Source organism: Xyrauchen texanus, chromosome 39 (assembly GCF_025860055.1).
Source record: "Xyrauchen texanus isolate HMW12.3.18 chromosome 39, RBS_HiC_50CHRs, whole genome shotgun sequence".
Classification (NCBI taxonomy): domain Eukaryota; kingdom Metazoa; phylum Chordata; class Actinopteri; order Cypriniformes; family Catostomidae; genus Xyrauchen; species Xyrauchen texanus.
In genome coordinates this window covers 29,823,936-29,838,626 of record NC_068314.1, presented here as the reverse complement: position 1 = coordinate 29,838,626, position 14,691 = coordinate 29,823,936, and the positions used below count along the sequence as shown (strand labels likewise).

Here is a 14,691-nt window from a genome sequence, read left to right as displayed (position 1 = left end):
ACCACTCCAATGACATTTGTTTGTAAGTGTTAAGAATAATTCACCCAAAAATACATAATTTACTCACCCTCATGCCATCCCAGATGTGTGAAAATTTAGATTTTTTAGAAGAATATCTCAGCTCAGTTGGTCCTCACAATGCAAGTGTATAGTGACCAGAACTTTTAAGCTCCAATTAGCAAATAAAGGCAGCATAAAAGTAATCCATATGACTCCAGTATATAAATCCATGTCTTCTGTAGAGATCCAAATGGTTTTGGGTGAGAACAGACCAAAATATAATAATAAACTGATAAGACTGTAATAAACTCCTATTTCACTATAGATGTTGACATTAGCGGTCTCACTGCCGATCATATTTTCAAGCTCGATTACAATTCCTAGCGCCACCTTGTGCTCTCTGCATGCGTCAAGCACTAGGAAGTGTAATCAAGCTTGAAATCATGATCTTGTCTAGAGACTACAATGGTAAAATGGGGTCACAATTTGATCTGCTCTTACCTAAATCATTTTAGATCACTTCAGAAGACATGCATTTAACCACTAGAGTCATATGGATTTCTTTTATACTGCTTTTATTAGTTTTTTTTGGAGCTTTACATTTCTGGTCACCATTCACATGCATTGTATGGACCTACATGGTTGAGATATTCTTCTAAAAATCTTGTTTGTGAAAGAAGAAAGTCAAACACATCTGCGATGCCATGAGGAAGAGTAGATGAGAATCATTTTGGGGTGAACTATTCCATTAAGTGTGTCAAATGACTTATTCAGTGCACTTGTTATGCACGTGTCTGAAGTTTCCTTTGGTGTAAGATGCACTCACCTGTGTGGTACTGGAGTGTGTATCCAATTATGATACCATTTGGCTCGAGAGGCTTGTCCCACTTCAGGTGAACCACATCTGTGTGTCTCTGAATCTTTAAGTACTTTGGAGCCCCTGGTTCTATGAAGAGATTTTGAAAGCTATTTATACTTTGCACCATATAGTAGATATCTAATCATAGCTAAAAGTTTAAATAACAGTAATAAAATACTCCAAAAGTCACTGAAGCAGGTGAAAACTGTACAATGTGATGCACACAGAGTATGGTGACTCCTACCTCCCTCCTTGGTCTGAAACTCCACAGTGTTGCTTTGTGGTCCCTCATATTCTCTATTAGCCACAACCATGTACATTTTGTATTTGCTATATGGAGAGAGTTCTGTCAGGATACCAGATGGATGGCCTGCTGTTGTGAAAAATCCTTTATGCAGCTTTGTTTTATTCACTTTTAGGCCCTTTATCAGGCTTGCCTCGCGCCAGTAGTACAACTGGAATTTTGATGAAAGACATGCTAGTTAGTTTTGTTATCAGACCAGAAACAATTTCTTGTAAATGTTGTCAGTATTGCCTTTCAACAGAAGAAAAAGATGAAGATGTGGTGCCACTCACCTTGTACTCCCTAAACTCTCCGTTCACAGTTCTGGGGTCAACACTGGTCCAGTGAACATTTACTTTGGTGCTGTTGATTTTTGACACCTTAAGTTCTGTTGGTGCAGCGGACGGTTCTGAGAATGAAACAAATAGTGTCGGTGTAAATAAAAACAGTGAAGATGCATAACTTAGATGAAAAATGTGTGGTTTGGTTAATGTAAGACAAAAATGTGCAATTCCAAAATAAACCTGACAGGGTGATTTAGGATCACAACACAAAAAAGAGTCTTGTGTCACACAAGTCCACAGCAATCCGTTTTGTAATTAAGTTTATCAATCTGTTTGTGGTAGATTTAAGAGATGTTCTCACAGGAGACGTTCTTGCATTTATCTGTAGCCTACACATTTTTGGAGCACCTCAAAGTGATTGTGTTGCATTTCACTGGTTTTAGGTGTCTCTAGTCATAAATGCCGCATTTTTAGGACAGTGTGTCAAGTTAAATGAAGTTGGAAACTTTAAAAAACACCAGGGACCCCTGCACTTCGCTTTGCCCAGCTGTCTTTAACCAGATGTCGGTTTGCTGTCTGTACAGCTGCCTGTTGACGCTACAGCTGGAGCTGTGCTTACTACCCTCTGCTGAGTGAGACTTGCAAAAACATGGTGGTAAAAAAATATTTTAATTGCATAGTTGTGATTAATTGCAGATTTTTTTTAACACATTATTTTTATAGAATTATTTGCTCTGAATTAACAAGTTCAATCGACAGCCTTAGTCAAAATAAGAGTACCATGTAAGAGAAGAAAGAGACCATGGAGTGCAATGAGAGACAATGAATGAAACTAGCACAACCATGTATGAAATTTTTAGTCTATGACAGTGTTCTATAATACACTTTAACGGTCATTATATACAAATATTTTACAGCAGAGTGCTACAACTGACCAGTCACAATCAAGTATTCCACAGAGCCAAAATGTTTACTTACTGTCTTCCCCAGAATAACCGATGACTATGTTTGACTCCGGACCATGTCCAAAGTCATTGATGGCTTGTATTTTGATCTCAAAAGGGACATAGATGTCTGTTTTATGGACAACATGCTTAGCTCTGGTGGTGGTTATGTTGTTCCACTCATCCTCAGAGTCTTGTATTCTCCAGAAGAGCACATATTGCAGGTTTGGCCCATTCCTTTCTGTGTTCTGCAGGGCCTGTGTAGCGTTCAGATTCATCAGCTTAGAGTCACATCGCTCTACTTTTCCAAGGTTTTACAACATGTTTGTTTTTTTTACCTGCCATGTGATCTCCATATTGTTTTTTTTACTTCCCCAGCCCTTTAGACCACTTGGGACAATATCAGGTGCTGAAATACAGCATCACAAGTTAGTACATTTGAACTATAGCTCTGTTCCAAAACCTAGAGATCTGCCTCACATTCCTATTGCTAAGCTAACGTCACAGTACTCAAATATGCATCAAAATTCACAGCACAAACAAATATTTGGGTGAAATAATGCTAAAAAAATGTTTATCAAATTAATTACATTATATGCGGATTAATTATTTGAATTAATCACATATCAATATTTGCAGAAAAGGCCTCAAAATGAAGATTATTCAATATGATTACATAATTATCAATGATTATATTAAAATTATTATAAATATTAATATATACCAAATAGCCTTGTGATAATTCAGATAATTAAAACACATTACATCATTGTGGAAGACATGTACAGCATTGAAAAGTACAATATAGCAATATAGTGTTGTTTATTTCCATATCATTGAACGTAAGCTTATCAATTGGCCTACTACGGCAATCTTTTTTGCTATTTAATTTGTCAGTCTGTCTGGGTTAGACTTATGTTAAGGTATTTTCTAAGGTCTATGTACATATGTGTCAGACAGAAAATCTTTGGGGTGTCGCACTTGGTATGCATAGCATCATAAACACAGTGTTTTAGGACGTGGTGTCAAGTTAAACGTGATTGAAACTTGGAAAAACTCCAGAGACGGCAGAATTTGTCCTCATTTTGCACTGTCTACTGTCAGTAAGTGTGGTTTGTTGCCTGTATAGCTGTATGTTGGCTGTTCAGTGCTTACTGCCCCCTTCTGAGTGGGACTCGTAAAAATATATAGGTGGTACTTAAAACTTGATAAGACAATCCTTATAATAACGTTCCATTTTAATGATTAATTGCATACATTTTAACACATTATTTTTTATATTCATTTAATCACACCAAATTAATGTTAAATCGAAATCAGTAATTTTTACTTAAAAAAAGTAAAAACTCATTTTAAAAACAAATTTTCAGTATTGAATGATAGTATTTATATATACATTATACTGTATTTAATGTAAAATCTCTAATACCCTCTTATTGGAGCTTAATGTTGCGCACAATGTTATTACAGTTTTGCATTTTCAAATTAGTTTTATTTTAATACCGGTTTCAGATTTGCTATAAATGTTAGTTTTAGTTAGTTTTACATTTACATTTATTCATTTTGGTATGACAAGGCGACGTTCCTTAGCCGACCGCAGGCTTCTGGTGGGAACGTAGCTCTGCATAAATGTTTTTAGGTATGCTGGAGCAGACCCAGTGACTGTTTTATATGCCAGCACCAGGGCCTTGAATTTAGTACGTGCATGAACCGGCAGCCAGTGGAGAGAGACAAAGAGTGGTGTAACATGCTCTCTTAGGTTCATTAAAGACCAGACATGCTGCTGCATTCTGGATCATTTGGAGAGGTCTAATAGCACATGCAGGAAGGCCTGCAATGGGAGCGTTACAGTAGTCCAGTCTAGTTATGACAAGTGACTGAATGAGCAGTTGTGTGGCATGTACAGAGAGGAAGGGTTTCAGTTTAATTTTTATTTTGTGAACACATTTCTATTTCCTTTTTATATATTCTAGTTTTAGTTTTAATGATATAGTTTAGCAGAGTTAACAGCATTAAAAGTTTTGAACGCTGCCGAATCACACAGTCTACTGGATATGTCAGTACAGTACCGCCACTGATGATTCAGTCTGTATAGGGCACCAAACCCCTGGGGGGGGGGGGCGCCATCTTACCCTATGGGGGCACCAAAAAGTCCACCGGCTCCACTTCAGTGCACGTTATAAAGTCTGTCGTGGAACACCTCCGCATGCAATCGCCTCAAGCAAAAATTTATTTCGATCAGTAGTTCTCATCTTAGCATTCTATATAAATGATTACTTACGAGCTCCACTGGTCTGATATCGTGCAGAGGGGTGGCTGGGTTGACTCTGGCCCACAGCATTGATTGCAATGACTCTGAACTGGTAGTTAACAAAGGGTGACAGCTGCAGGTTAACTGAGTTTAGGTTCCCATCATGTATTGACAGGTTCTGCCACTTCCCCGGCTCCCACCTGTCCTCTTCAAATTGTACTAGGAAATCTGTTGTAATGTAGGGAGACAGAGTGAGTGAATTACCTATTAAAAGTGGGTGTTTGAATGAGGTCAAGTATCAGTTTGTGTTATTGGTCTTACGTGTAACAGGGCTGTTGTTTTCATTCCCAGGTACCCAGGTGAGTCTGACACTGCGAGCTGACGGGTCAGAAAGCTCAAGATCCTGAGGGGGGTCGGGTCGACCTGTAGAAGGATAACAAGCTAATCAGCCATGTTAACTTAAACAACACTAGCTGTTCTTCATTTCAGAAGTAAACAATCAAAATAAAAAAAGATTGATTGTTAGATGCTTTGATAGGATTTTAGAAATAACTGTCCTAGAAATGTTACCTGCAGAGGCACTACGATTTGAGGCAGACGAGATGTCATCCTCTATGAGGTAAAGGTCAAAGGTCAGAGGTAAAGTGTTAGGGTTATTAGTAAATAAATATAATACAAGACAAACACTAAAGCTAAAGAAGGAGCCATGCATCAGTAGTAATCTTTAAGCAAACTATTTAGGATCCTATATTTTCATAACTGAAAGTGTTGTAGTGTTAATTTGAAAAGTAAAAGGGACAGAACTACAAGTTGCAAAATTGTTTAGGGCAGTTAAATACAGGCCAGATATGTCACATGTTACTGACCCACATGTCCATATCTATTTAGTAACTATTATGATATGAGTCAGTTACTAGTCATAAGCAACATGAAGAAAAAAATACATCCATAAAAATGGAACTGAAAACATTGACAAAAGCAGTTTATCAGACTGTATAGTAAGTGTATGTATGTGTATGTACCTATAACTGTAAGATGAGCTGAAGCAGAGTCTTCATCTATTTCTGTTTTCCAAGTGCATGTGTATGTGCCCCCATCGTCTGGATTAATATTGAGAATAGTCAAGGTTTGATCATCCTTTTTCAACCGGCCACTAAAACATCAAGACATCAGACATCAGGTACAGGTCATGCAGATTTTAATATACATTTTCAGCTAAAACAGACTTAACAAATATTTATGACTCATATTGCACTAGTTCACATGTGTATCCACATTTTTCCAGTGAAATGCTCACTAGAATGAGTATGTCTTTCCCCCTAAAACCAACTGCAACCAACTAGGCCCATTGTGCAAAGGTGCCTGGATTTGTTCCTGCCAGGCAGCAGATGTCCAAACCCCGCCCCCATCCCTAAGCCTAACCATATGGAGCCTGTAAGGCTGAGTAGCCTGCCAGGAACAACCTCAGGCACCTTTGTCCCATCGTGCCCCAGAGTCAACCACTCATCGAACTTAAAGTAGGGTGACCATAAACTGGTTTACCTTTTTTTTTTTTGGTGGGGGTAGGGTGGAATAATAGGGTTCAAAAGAGTGTTACTATGAATGCAAACTTTAATAAAGTGAAAAAGACACTCTATTAGCATAACATAAATACATATAAATAAATACAACTTTCCAACATTCTTTTGAATGTCCGTGTACTAACATAAAATATATGATGCCATGAGTGTACATTCATTAAAAATTACAATTATTTTGAATGGCCAACAATGGCCAACAATTTTACCTGGTCGCAAAAAGTAGTCTGTTAATTTACCTGATGAACTTTCACCTTTTGCTGACCCTTTATGCATCACAGAGCTAATGGGTTCTTCTAAATCACTTGCACCTTTATTAGCAACTGACACATAAGTGTCAGCTTTACATGTAATACATTCTGCTTCCCACGGATCTCGACCTGGACAAAAGCATGGGAATTTTTTTGCGCAAATCTTCTGTAAATTTGCACTTTCGTTTGGGCATTGTTTCCACTCAGCTGTCATTTGCTGCTACTGTCAAGCAACTGTTTGATGCCGAACACAGCAGCGTTTTGTGCGTTCGCGGTGAGATTGACAGGCAGGAAATTGGCCAATAGTTGCTGCAAGCCTCTTATAATCAAACAATGGGTGTGTGAGAAGGCGGGACTTACAAAGAGGTGTTAAAGCAATGCAAACATGCACGCACACACAATAAAGTATTAGACCAGATGTACATCATAATGCAACTAAAGCCGAATCCCGGACATTTTTGCAAATTTTGAAATCCCGGTCAGATGCTTTTTTAAGGTCCGAAAAAGAGGACATGTCCAGGAAAAAGAGGACTTATGGTCACCCTACTTAAAGTGAAGTGATTGCCAAATGTGGCCAGGGTAAGAATTTATCCTTGTAAATTTGAAAACAGAGCAGAATGATGCTGTTTGATTTAATTATTGTTAAATTAAGTATAGAGTTACGTTGTATTACATCCAGCTGAAGGTTAGAGGCTCGTCATCTTTCAGCCATGTGACTGTAGCAGGGAGCGATGGATCATTTTTAACTCGACATTCAAAGCGAACCGTGCTGCCTCTGGGTTCTGTGACATGCTCCGGGGCCCGCACTATTCTTGTGGGCTCTGAAAAGAAGCACAACATGCATACATATCAGATATCAGGGTCTACACAGGTTCACACTAATATAAAAGGACTGGGAATACAGATACAGATTTCCAGATTCTATTAGATTCAGATTCACAAGCTCTTGATTCCATTCTGATTCAATTTGGATTCGTTTGGGTATATTTTGTTACGTTCCACGCATTGTTCTGTGCACGTTAGTGTACTTTGCACATGTTGGTTGTTGTGCTCATTTTCTTCTCTCTGTCTCTAGCTCCCTCTCTCTGCTCGCAGGTTGCTGTGATTGGCTGAGTCGAACGTCAGTCATTGTTAAGGCGGCGCTTGAGAACTAATTGGAGGCCGCCGGCTGGTTTTAAAAGGATGGCGCGTTCATTCATGCTGTCTCTCTGTAGCGAAATGAGTAGCCTATGTGTATGGCTCTGCCTGTGACTTGAGTGGTGTGCTATGTGTTTTGTTCTTTGTACTTTTAGTAGGCTACTAGACATGTTATGTGAGTTTAGTTTTGATGTGTATGTCTATCTTTTCATTTGCTTGAGATCTCGTTTAACAACGGATATTGTGGGAAGAGAACGCAGGTCAGTATATTGCGATATACACTGCACCCGTAGCAAATGACTGTCTAGACACACCAGGTAAGACGTGAGCGCCAACCTCTGTATTTTTGTTTTATTAGGTAGTTTAACTAGGTTGCCGTGTGCACCGAAGTTCCCGGTTTATTTTCTACCTTTTTCTTTGGTTAGATCAGGTTTAGATTAGAGGGATTGTTTTGTTATATTTTGTTCTTTCCTTTGGCGCCGCTTTCGTTCTTTTCTCATTTATTATTTATTTGTTCACCTATATATTTTGTACATAGCACACTTTATTGTTGTTTCTTTGACTGGATTCATTGGCTTCGGCTTGATGTAAATAAAGTCCAGTTCATCTTTTCCTTCAATAAGAGCCTGTCATGTATTTTTCCATCACATCTCACCTTCAGCAGTACGTCAATATATAAATGTTGCGGTATCTGCCCTAGACCTTTTTAAGGTTCGTAACATTAAATGGGGGCTCATCCGGGATATTTAATAAATATTATCTTTTTCCCAAGATATTGATTACTGCTGGGGTGGATGGGGGAATATCCATGTTCAGTTTTTTTTGTTGTTGAAGAGATTAGGGTTGTACGAGGCAGTGTGTGTGCTCTAATACTTTAGCTACGGGAGCAAGTATGGCTGATTTTGATTTAGACACCTTTGTGAGTGCACCTACAGTGGAGCAGTTAGATAAATGTAGGAAAGATGATTTGCTGCGTAACGCTGCTCATTTTCAGATTGCTGTTTCGAAGCAGCGGCTTAAAAAAGAGATTAGGTCTACTGTGTCCCAAAGGTTGGTGGAACTGGGTGTTTTAGTGTTGCCTGTAGGTGGTGAGAAAGTCTTCCCTGGTGCTGACAGTCGTCCTGATGAGGAGGAGCAGAGCGAGACGGCTGAGATGGAGGGTTCTGAAGTCAACGGCGTTTTGCCGCCCTTCGATCCTTTTTCACCGGACTCAGACGAGTCTACAGGAGGTGATGCGCGACTGAAGGTTCGCATAGCGCGACTCCAGATGGAGACACGTGAATGGGCAGAAGTCCGTCGAACAGATATGGAGTTTCGACTTGAAGTCCGCAGACTCGAAATCGAGGCGGAGACGCAGATTAAGCTGCGTGAACTTGAATTGAATGCAGCCAAAGTGACACCTGTTCCAGTTGTGCAACCCTTACAGGCCGCTGATGCTTCAGCAGGGCCTGGTTCGGTGGGAACTAATTTTGAGGTCAATAGACATATTTCTCTTGTGCCGCAGTTTCGGGAAACAGAAGTTGATTCATATTTTAGCATATTTGAGCGAATTGCTTCCACACTCCACTGGCCTAAAGAGGTTTGGCCTTTGCTGTTACAGTGCAAGTTAACCGGCAAGGCTCAAGATGTTTGCGCTACGTTGTCCTTAGAGGATAGCGTGAATTATGAGGTAGTGAAACTTGCAATTTTGCGTGCATATGAGCTAGTGCCAGAAGCTTACAGACAACAGTTTAGGTGTCATAAGAAAAGTTCCAATCAGTCATTTGTTGAATTTGCGAGGGAAAAAGGCATCTTGTTTGATAAGTGGTGCACATCGAGTAAGGTAAATGATTTTAAAAACATGCGAGAATTAATTCTTTTAGAAGAATTTAAGAACTGTGTATCTGAGCGTGTTGTTGTTTATTTAAATGAGCAAAAAGTGACGTCTTTATCTCAAGCCTCTGTTCTTGCAGATGAATTTACATTGACGCATAAAAATGTGTTCACTCCTGCGCGTTCTGAGAGAGCTATGTCTTCTCACGAGAATCAGAGCAGCTCGTTACGACCGAAACTAGTTAATTCTAGGTCAAAAAAAATCGAGAATGTTTTTATTGCCACAAATCTGGCCATTTAATCGCTGATTGTGTTGTGTTGAGGCGAAAACAGTCGAGTTCTGTACTTAAGAGCACTGGTTTTGTTAAACTGGTTGACTCTGTTACGGTCGAGCGTAGTGACAAACCTGATTCTAGTTATGCACCTTTTCTACTAGAAGGGTTAGTGTCCATTACGGGAAAGTCGGAGGCGCAGATAAGAGTCAAAATGCTGCGTGATACTGGGGCAATGCAGTCTTTTATTAGTGCAGAGGTACTCCCGTTGTCTGACCAAACTTCCTGTGGCAGTAATGTGTTAGTACAGGGCATAGAGATGGGTCTTGTTCAAGTTCCGTTGCATCAGATTCACTTGGAATCAGAACCGTGCACGGGCTTTGTGAAGGTAGCCGTTCGTGAGCGTTTGCCTGTGAGTGGGGTACAATTTATCCTTGGCAATGATCTAGCCGGTGGGAAATTCATGCCTTTGCTGGAAGTTTTTGACAATCCAGTTGTGTCAGATCAGCCTGATGAACTGTCGAGGTCTTATCCTGAGACTTTTCCAGTTTGTGTGGTTACGCGATCTCAGGCTCAGGAGATAAATACTGTTGGTGACTTGGCTACATCTTTTATGGCATCTAGTTTTATCAATGATGTTTTATCTGATGAGAGTAAGACTGTTGAGAGATCCCCTTTGCTGAGTACCACGGGGGTAAAGTTGCGTGTGACGCGCGAGAGGATTATTTCTGCCCAGAAGGAGGATAAAAGTCTTCAGAAGTGTTTTGCTGCTGCTGTTCTCCCAGAGAAAGCTCAAGAAAGAAAAGCGGCATATTACATTGAGAATGATTTATTGATGCGTAAGTGGTGCTCCAGTATTTCAGATGATGCTGAATGGAGTAGTGTGTATCAGATTGTGGTTCCTTCTTGTTACCGACAACACATTTTATCTTTAGCTCATGATCACGACTTATCAGGACATCTAGGAATAAAGAAAACGTATCACGGCATTCTGAGGCATTTCTTTTGGCCGAGATTAAAGGCTGACGTCACACAATTTTGTCGCACCTGCCGTATATGCCAGATTACTGGTAAACCGAATCAAGTAATCCCGTGTGCTCCTCTCGTACCTATTCCAGTGATGGGAGAACCGTTTGAGCATGTTATCGTCGATAGTGTCGGCCCTTTGCCTAAGTCTAAGACCGGTAATCAGTTTTTACTGACGGTAATGTGTACTGCAACCAGATTTCCGGAGGCAATTCCATTGAGGAAGATTACAGCGGCTGTTGTAACTAGAGCACTTGTGAAATGTTTTTCTACGTTTGGCTTACCAAAAATTGTGCAGACAGATCAAGGCACTAATTTTCTTTCGAGGATTTTTTCTCAAGTGTTGTCCAGTTTAAATATCTCCCACAGGGTCGCAAGTGCTTATCACGCTGAAAGCCAGGGGGTGCTCGAGCGTTTCCACCAAACGCTGAAGGCAATGCTCAGAAAGTATTGTATGGACACGGGTAAGGAATGGGATGAGGGTGTACCATTACTTTTGTTTGCGATCAGAGAAGCAGTTCAGGAAAGTCTTGGATTCAGTCCTATTGAATTAGTATTTGGACACACTGTCAGAGGACCCTTGAAAATGCTCAAGGAGAATCTGTTGTCTTTCGAGTCTACACCTAAAGTGAATGTGATCGACTATGTGAGTAAGTTCCGTGAACGCTTGCACAAAGCATGTTCGGTGGCCAAAGAGTCACTTGAAGTTGCTCAGGAAAAAATGAAGCATCATTGCGATCGTAAATCTGTACAGCGTACCTTTAACAAGGGCGATCAGGTGCTGGTGTTGCTGCCTATAGTAGGGTCGGCTTTGTCAGCACGATTTTCTGGACCATACGAGGTGGTAAGAAAAATTAGTAATACAGATTACGTTATCGGAACTCCTGATAGAAGAAGGAAGACTCGTGTGTGTCATGTAAACATGTTAAAGACTTTTCACAACAGAGAAGCTGTCCAGAATGTTTCACCTGAAATCACCGTTCCTGAGTCATCTCTTGTGTTAGTCGCTTGTGTTGCTGTCGAGATTGCTGATCCGGAGGATGATGGGATAATCTTAGCGTCATACTCATCAACAGTGTGCCCGACTTAAGAACTCTGAGTTATTGACTGATTTTGCATGTCGTGTATCTCATTTATCTGAACAACAAGGGTGTGATATTATGCAGTTGATTGATGATTTCCCTGCTTTGTTTAATGATGTACCTTCTTGCACTACAGTGTTAGAGCACGATATTAACGTGGGTGAGGCTGCTCCGATCAAACAACACGCCGTGATCGCGTGAATGCAGCGTAAAAGAGATCTTATGCGGAAAGAGGTTGAGTATCTGTTAGAGCATGGACTTGCTCAATCCAGTTGTAGTTCCTGGAGTTCTCCGTGCTTACTGGTGCCGAAAGCTGATGGTACTGCGAGATTCTGTACTGACTATCGGAAAGTAAATGCCGTAACTGTGCCGGATTGTTTTCCATTGCCGCACATGGAAGACTGTGTTGACAACCTTGGTTCTGCTCGTTATGTCAGTAAGTTAGATTTGTTAAAAGGTTACTGGCAAGTTCCTCTTACGGCTCGTGCCTCTGACATTTCGGCATTTGTAACACCTGATAGTTTCCTCCAGTACTCCGTGATGGCTTTCGGGATGCGTAACGCACCAGCCACTTTTCAGCGACTCGTCAATATTGTGCTGGCTGGGGTGCAAAAGTGTAACGCATATTTAGACGACCTAGTAGTGTATTCTACTGATTGGTTAGAACATGTGTCGTTATTGCGAACTGTTTTTGAGCGTCTTGAGAAAGCGTCGTTGACTTTAAACCTAGCTAAATGTGAATTTGGTCAAGCTACTATTACCTATCTTGGAAAGGAAGTTGGTCAAGGTCAAGTGCGCCCAGTAGAAGCAAAAGTTATTGCCATAGCAGATTTTCCTGCTCCAGCCACCCGACGTGAACTCCGTCGATTTTTAGGGATGGCTGGCTACTATCGTGGCTTTTGCAAAAACCTTTCGACTATTGCGCACCCGCTGACTTCACTTCTTAGTCCGTCCCGAAAGTTTCTATGGTCTGATGAATGTCAGCATGCTTTTCACTCAATCAAAGTTCTTCTGTGTAATGCACCTGTTTTAGCCGCACCCGACTGTGATTCTGCTTTTAAACTCGATGTGGATGCCAGTGCCGTTGGTGCTGGAGCGGTTTTAATTCAGGAAGGTAAAGATGGCATTGATCATCCTACCTGTTATTTTTCGCGGAATTTCAATAGACGTCAGTTGAATTATTCGACGATCGAGAAGGAAGCACTAGCACTTTTAATGGCCCTCCAATATTTTGACGTGTATGTAGGATCGAGTAATACTCCAGTCACTGTTTTTACCGATCATAACCTTTTAGTTTTTCTGTCGCGTATGTATAATCAGAATCAACGTTTGATGCGCTGGTCTCTAATTGTACAGGGTTACAATCTGGTAATCAACCACAAGAAAGGCGTCAAAAATGTGATAGCTGACGCACTATCTAGAGTTGCTTATTGCGGCATTTGATAACTGTTTGAACAACTATATGTTTGATCTATCCCATATAGTTGGTTCTAAAGGGGGGAAGTGTTACGTTCCACGCATTGTTCTGTGCACGTTAGTGTACTTTGCACATGTTGGTTGTTGTGCTCATTGTCTTCTCTCTGTCTCTAGCTCCCTCTCTCTGCTCGCAGGTTGCTGTGATTGGCTGAGTCGAACGTCAGTCATTGTTAAGGCGGCGCTTGAGAACTAATTGGAGGCCGCCGGCCACCAGTTGCAACAACCAACATGTGCAAAGTACACTAACGTGCACAGAACAATGCGTGGAACGTAACAATTTCAGTTAATGTATAATGTCCATTTTGCTTACAAATGAAAGAAATAGTCTCTCAGCTACTGCTGTTAATTATAGGGGAGGGCCTTCTAATACGTGATGAAAATATTGAATATTGGGAAAAATTATAATATTGTTGCATGTATTCCATCAATAAATATGTCTTGAAATTGCATATACTCTATTGCATATACAGTACTGTGCAAAAGTCCATATATATATATATATATATATAAGTTACATGTTAAATTTTTTTACATGTAGAATTTGTACTATTTGCGCTTGATATATAGAAAATGTGCTAAAACGGTACTGTCTCTTTAAGAATACTGTCAGTTCAGTGAGCATCAAGCAGTGTTTTTTGCTTGAGCACACATTAACAAGAGGAGTCATGGCTTCTTTACTGCATCTGTGCTATGTGTGATTACGATTAAATGTATCTGTTTTTGTTGTTTTTGAACAACTGACTGTACATAACAGAAAGGGTATTAAAAGAGTCATTATTCAATGACAAATGGATTGTGTAGACATGGTCTTTGGGTACACATTACAAAGAACGAGTCAAACCAAATATTTACTCTCAACATGAAGTGGAAGGTCCTCAGCACTGAGGATCTCTTCGCCACTATACTAGTCAATCACTGGTGCGTCAAATCGAAACATTTACAGACATTTTTGTCGCATAGCGCAAAATGTATTGTTCAAATGAAGATCACAAGGTATCGGAAATTAATATTTAGTGTTTGATTGATTAATTAAAGGGATAGTTCACCCAAAAATAAAAATTCTCTCATTAATTTCTCACCCTTATGATATCCCAGGTGTATATGTCTTACTTTCTTCACCAGAACATATTTGAAGAAAAATAGAAAAATGTCTTATCTCAGTAGGTCCTTAAAATGCAAGTGAATGGAGATTTCTCTTTGAAGCTCCAAAAAGAACAGATAAACAGCATAAATGTCAACGATACGATCCCAGCAGTTACATTAATGTCTTTTAAAGCGATACAATCACTTTAGGTTTGAAAAAATATCAATATTTAGGTACTTTTTACCTATAATCCAAGCGGTGTGACGTATTCACATTGCCATTATATCAACGTAATCTCATGTTCTCCACTCGGTTGAGACCAAAATGCACCATTGTGAGTAAACAAATAGATA

At 40.0% G+C, this 14,691-nt stretch overlaps 1 protein-coding gene across 1 annotated transcript in view; it reads right to left on the bottom strand.

Moving 5' to 3' along the window:
• Positions 1 to 14,691, bottom strand: part of LOC127633006 (neurofascin-like) — an 82,144-nt gene that overhangs the window by 27,943 nt on the left and 39,510 nt on the right. Inside the window, 10 exon segments of the mRNA XM_052111859.1 lie at positions 827 to 946; positions 1,104 to 1,314; positions 1,436 to 1,551; positions 2,405 to 2,627; positions 2,709 to 2,779; positions 4,652 to 4,849; positions 4,943 to 5,044; positions 5,192 to 5,233; positions 5,644 to 5,774; positions 7,123 to 7,270. Of these exon segments, the coding sequence (XP_051967819.1) occupies positions 827 to 946; positions 1,104 to 1,314; positions 1,436 to 1,551; positions 2,405 to 2,627; positions 2,709 to 2,779; positions 4,652 to 4,849; positions 4,943 to 5,044; positions 5,192 to 5,233; positions 5,644 to 5,774; positions 7,123 to 7,270 (1,362 nt within the window).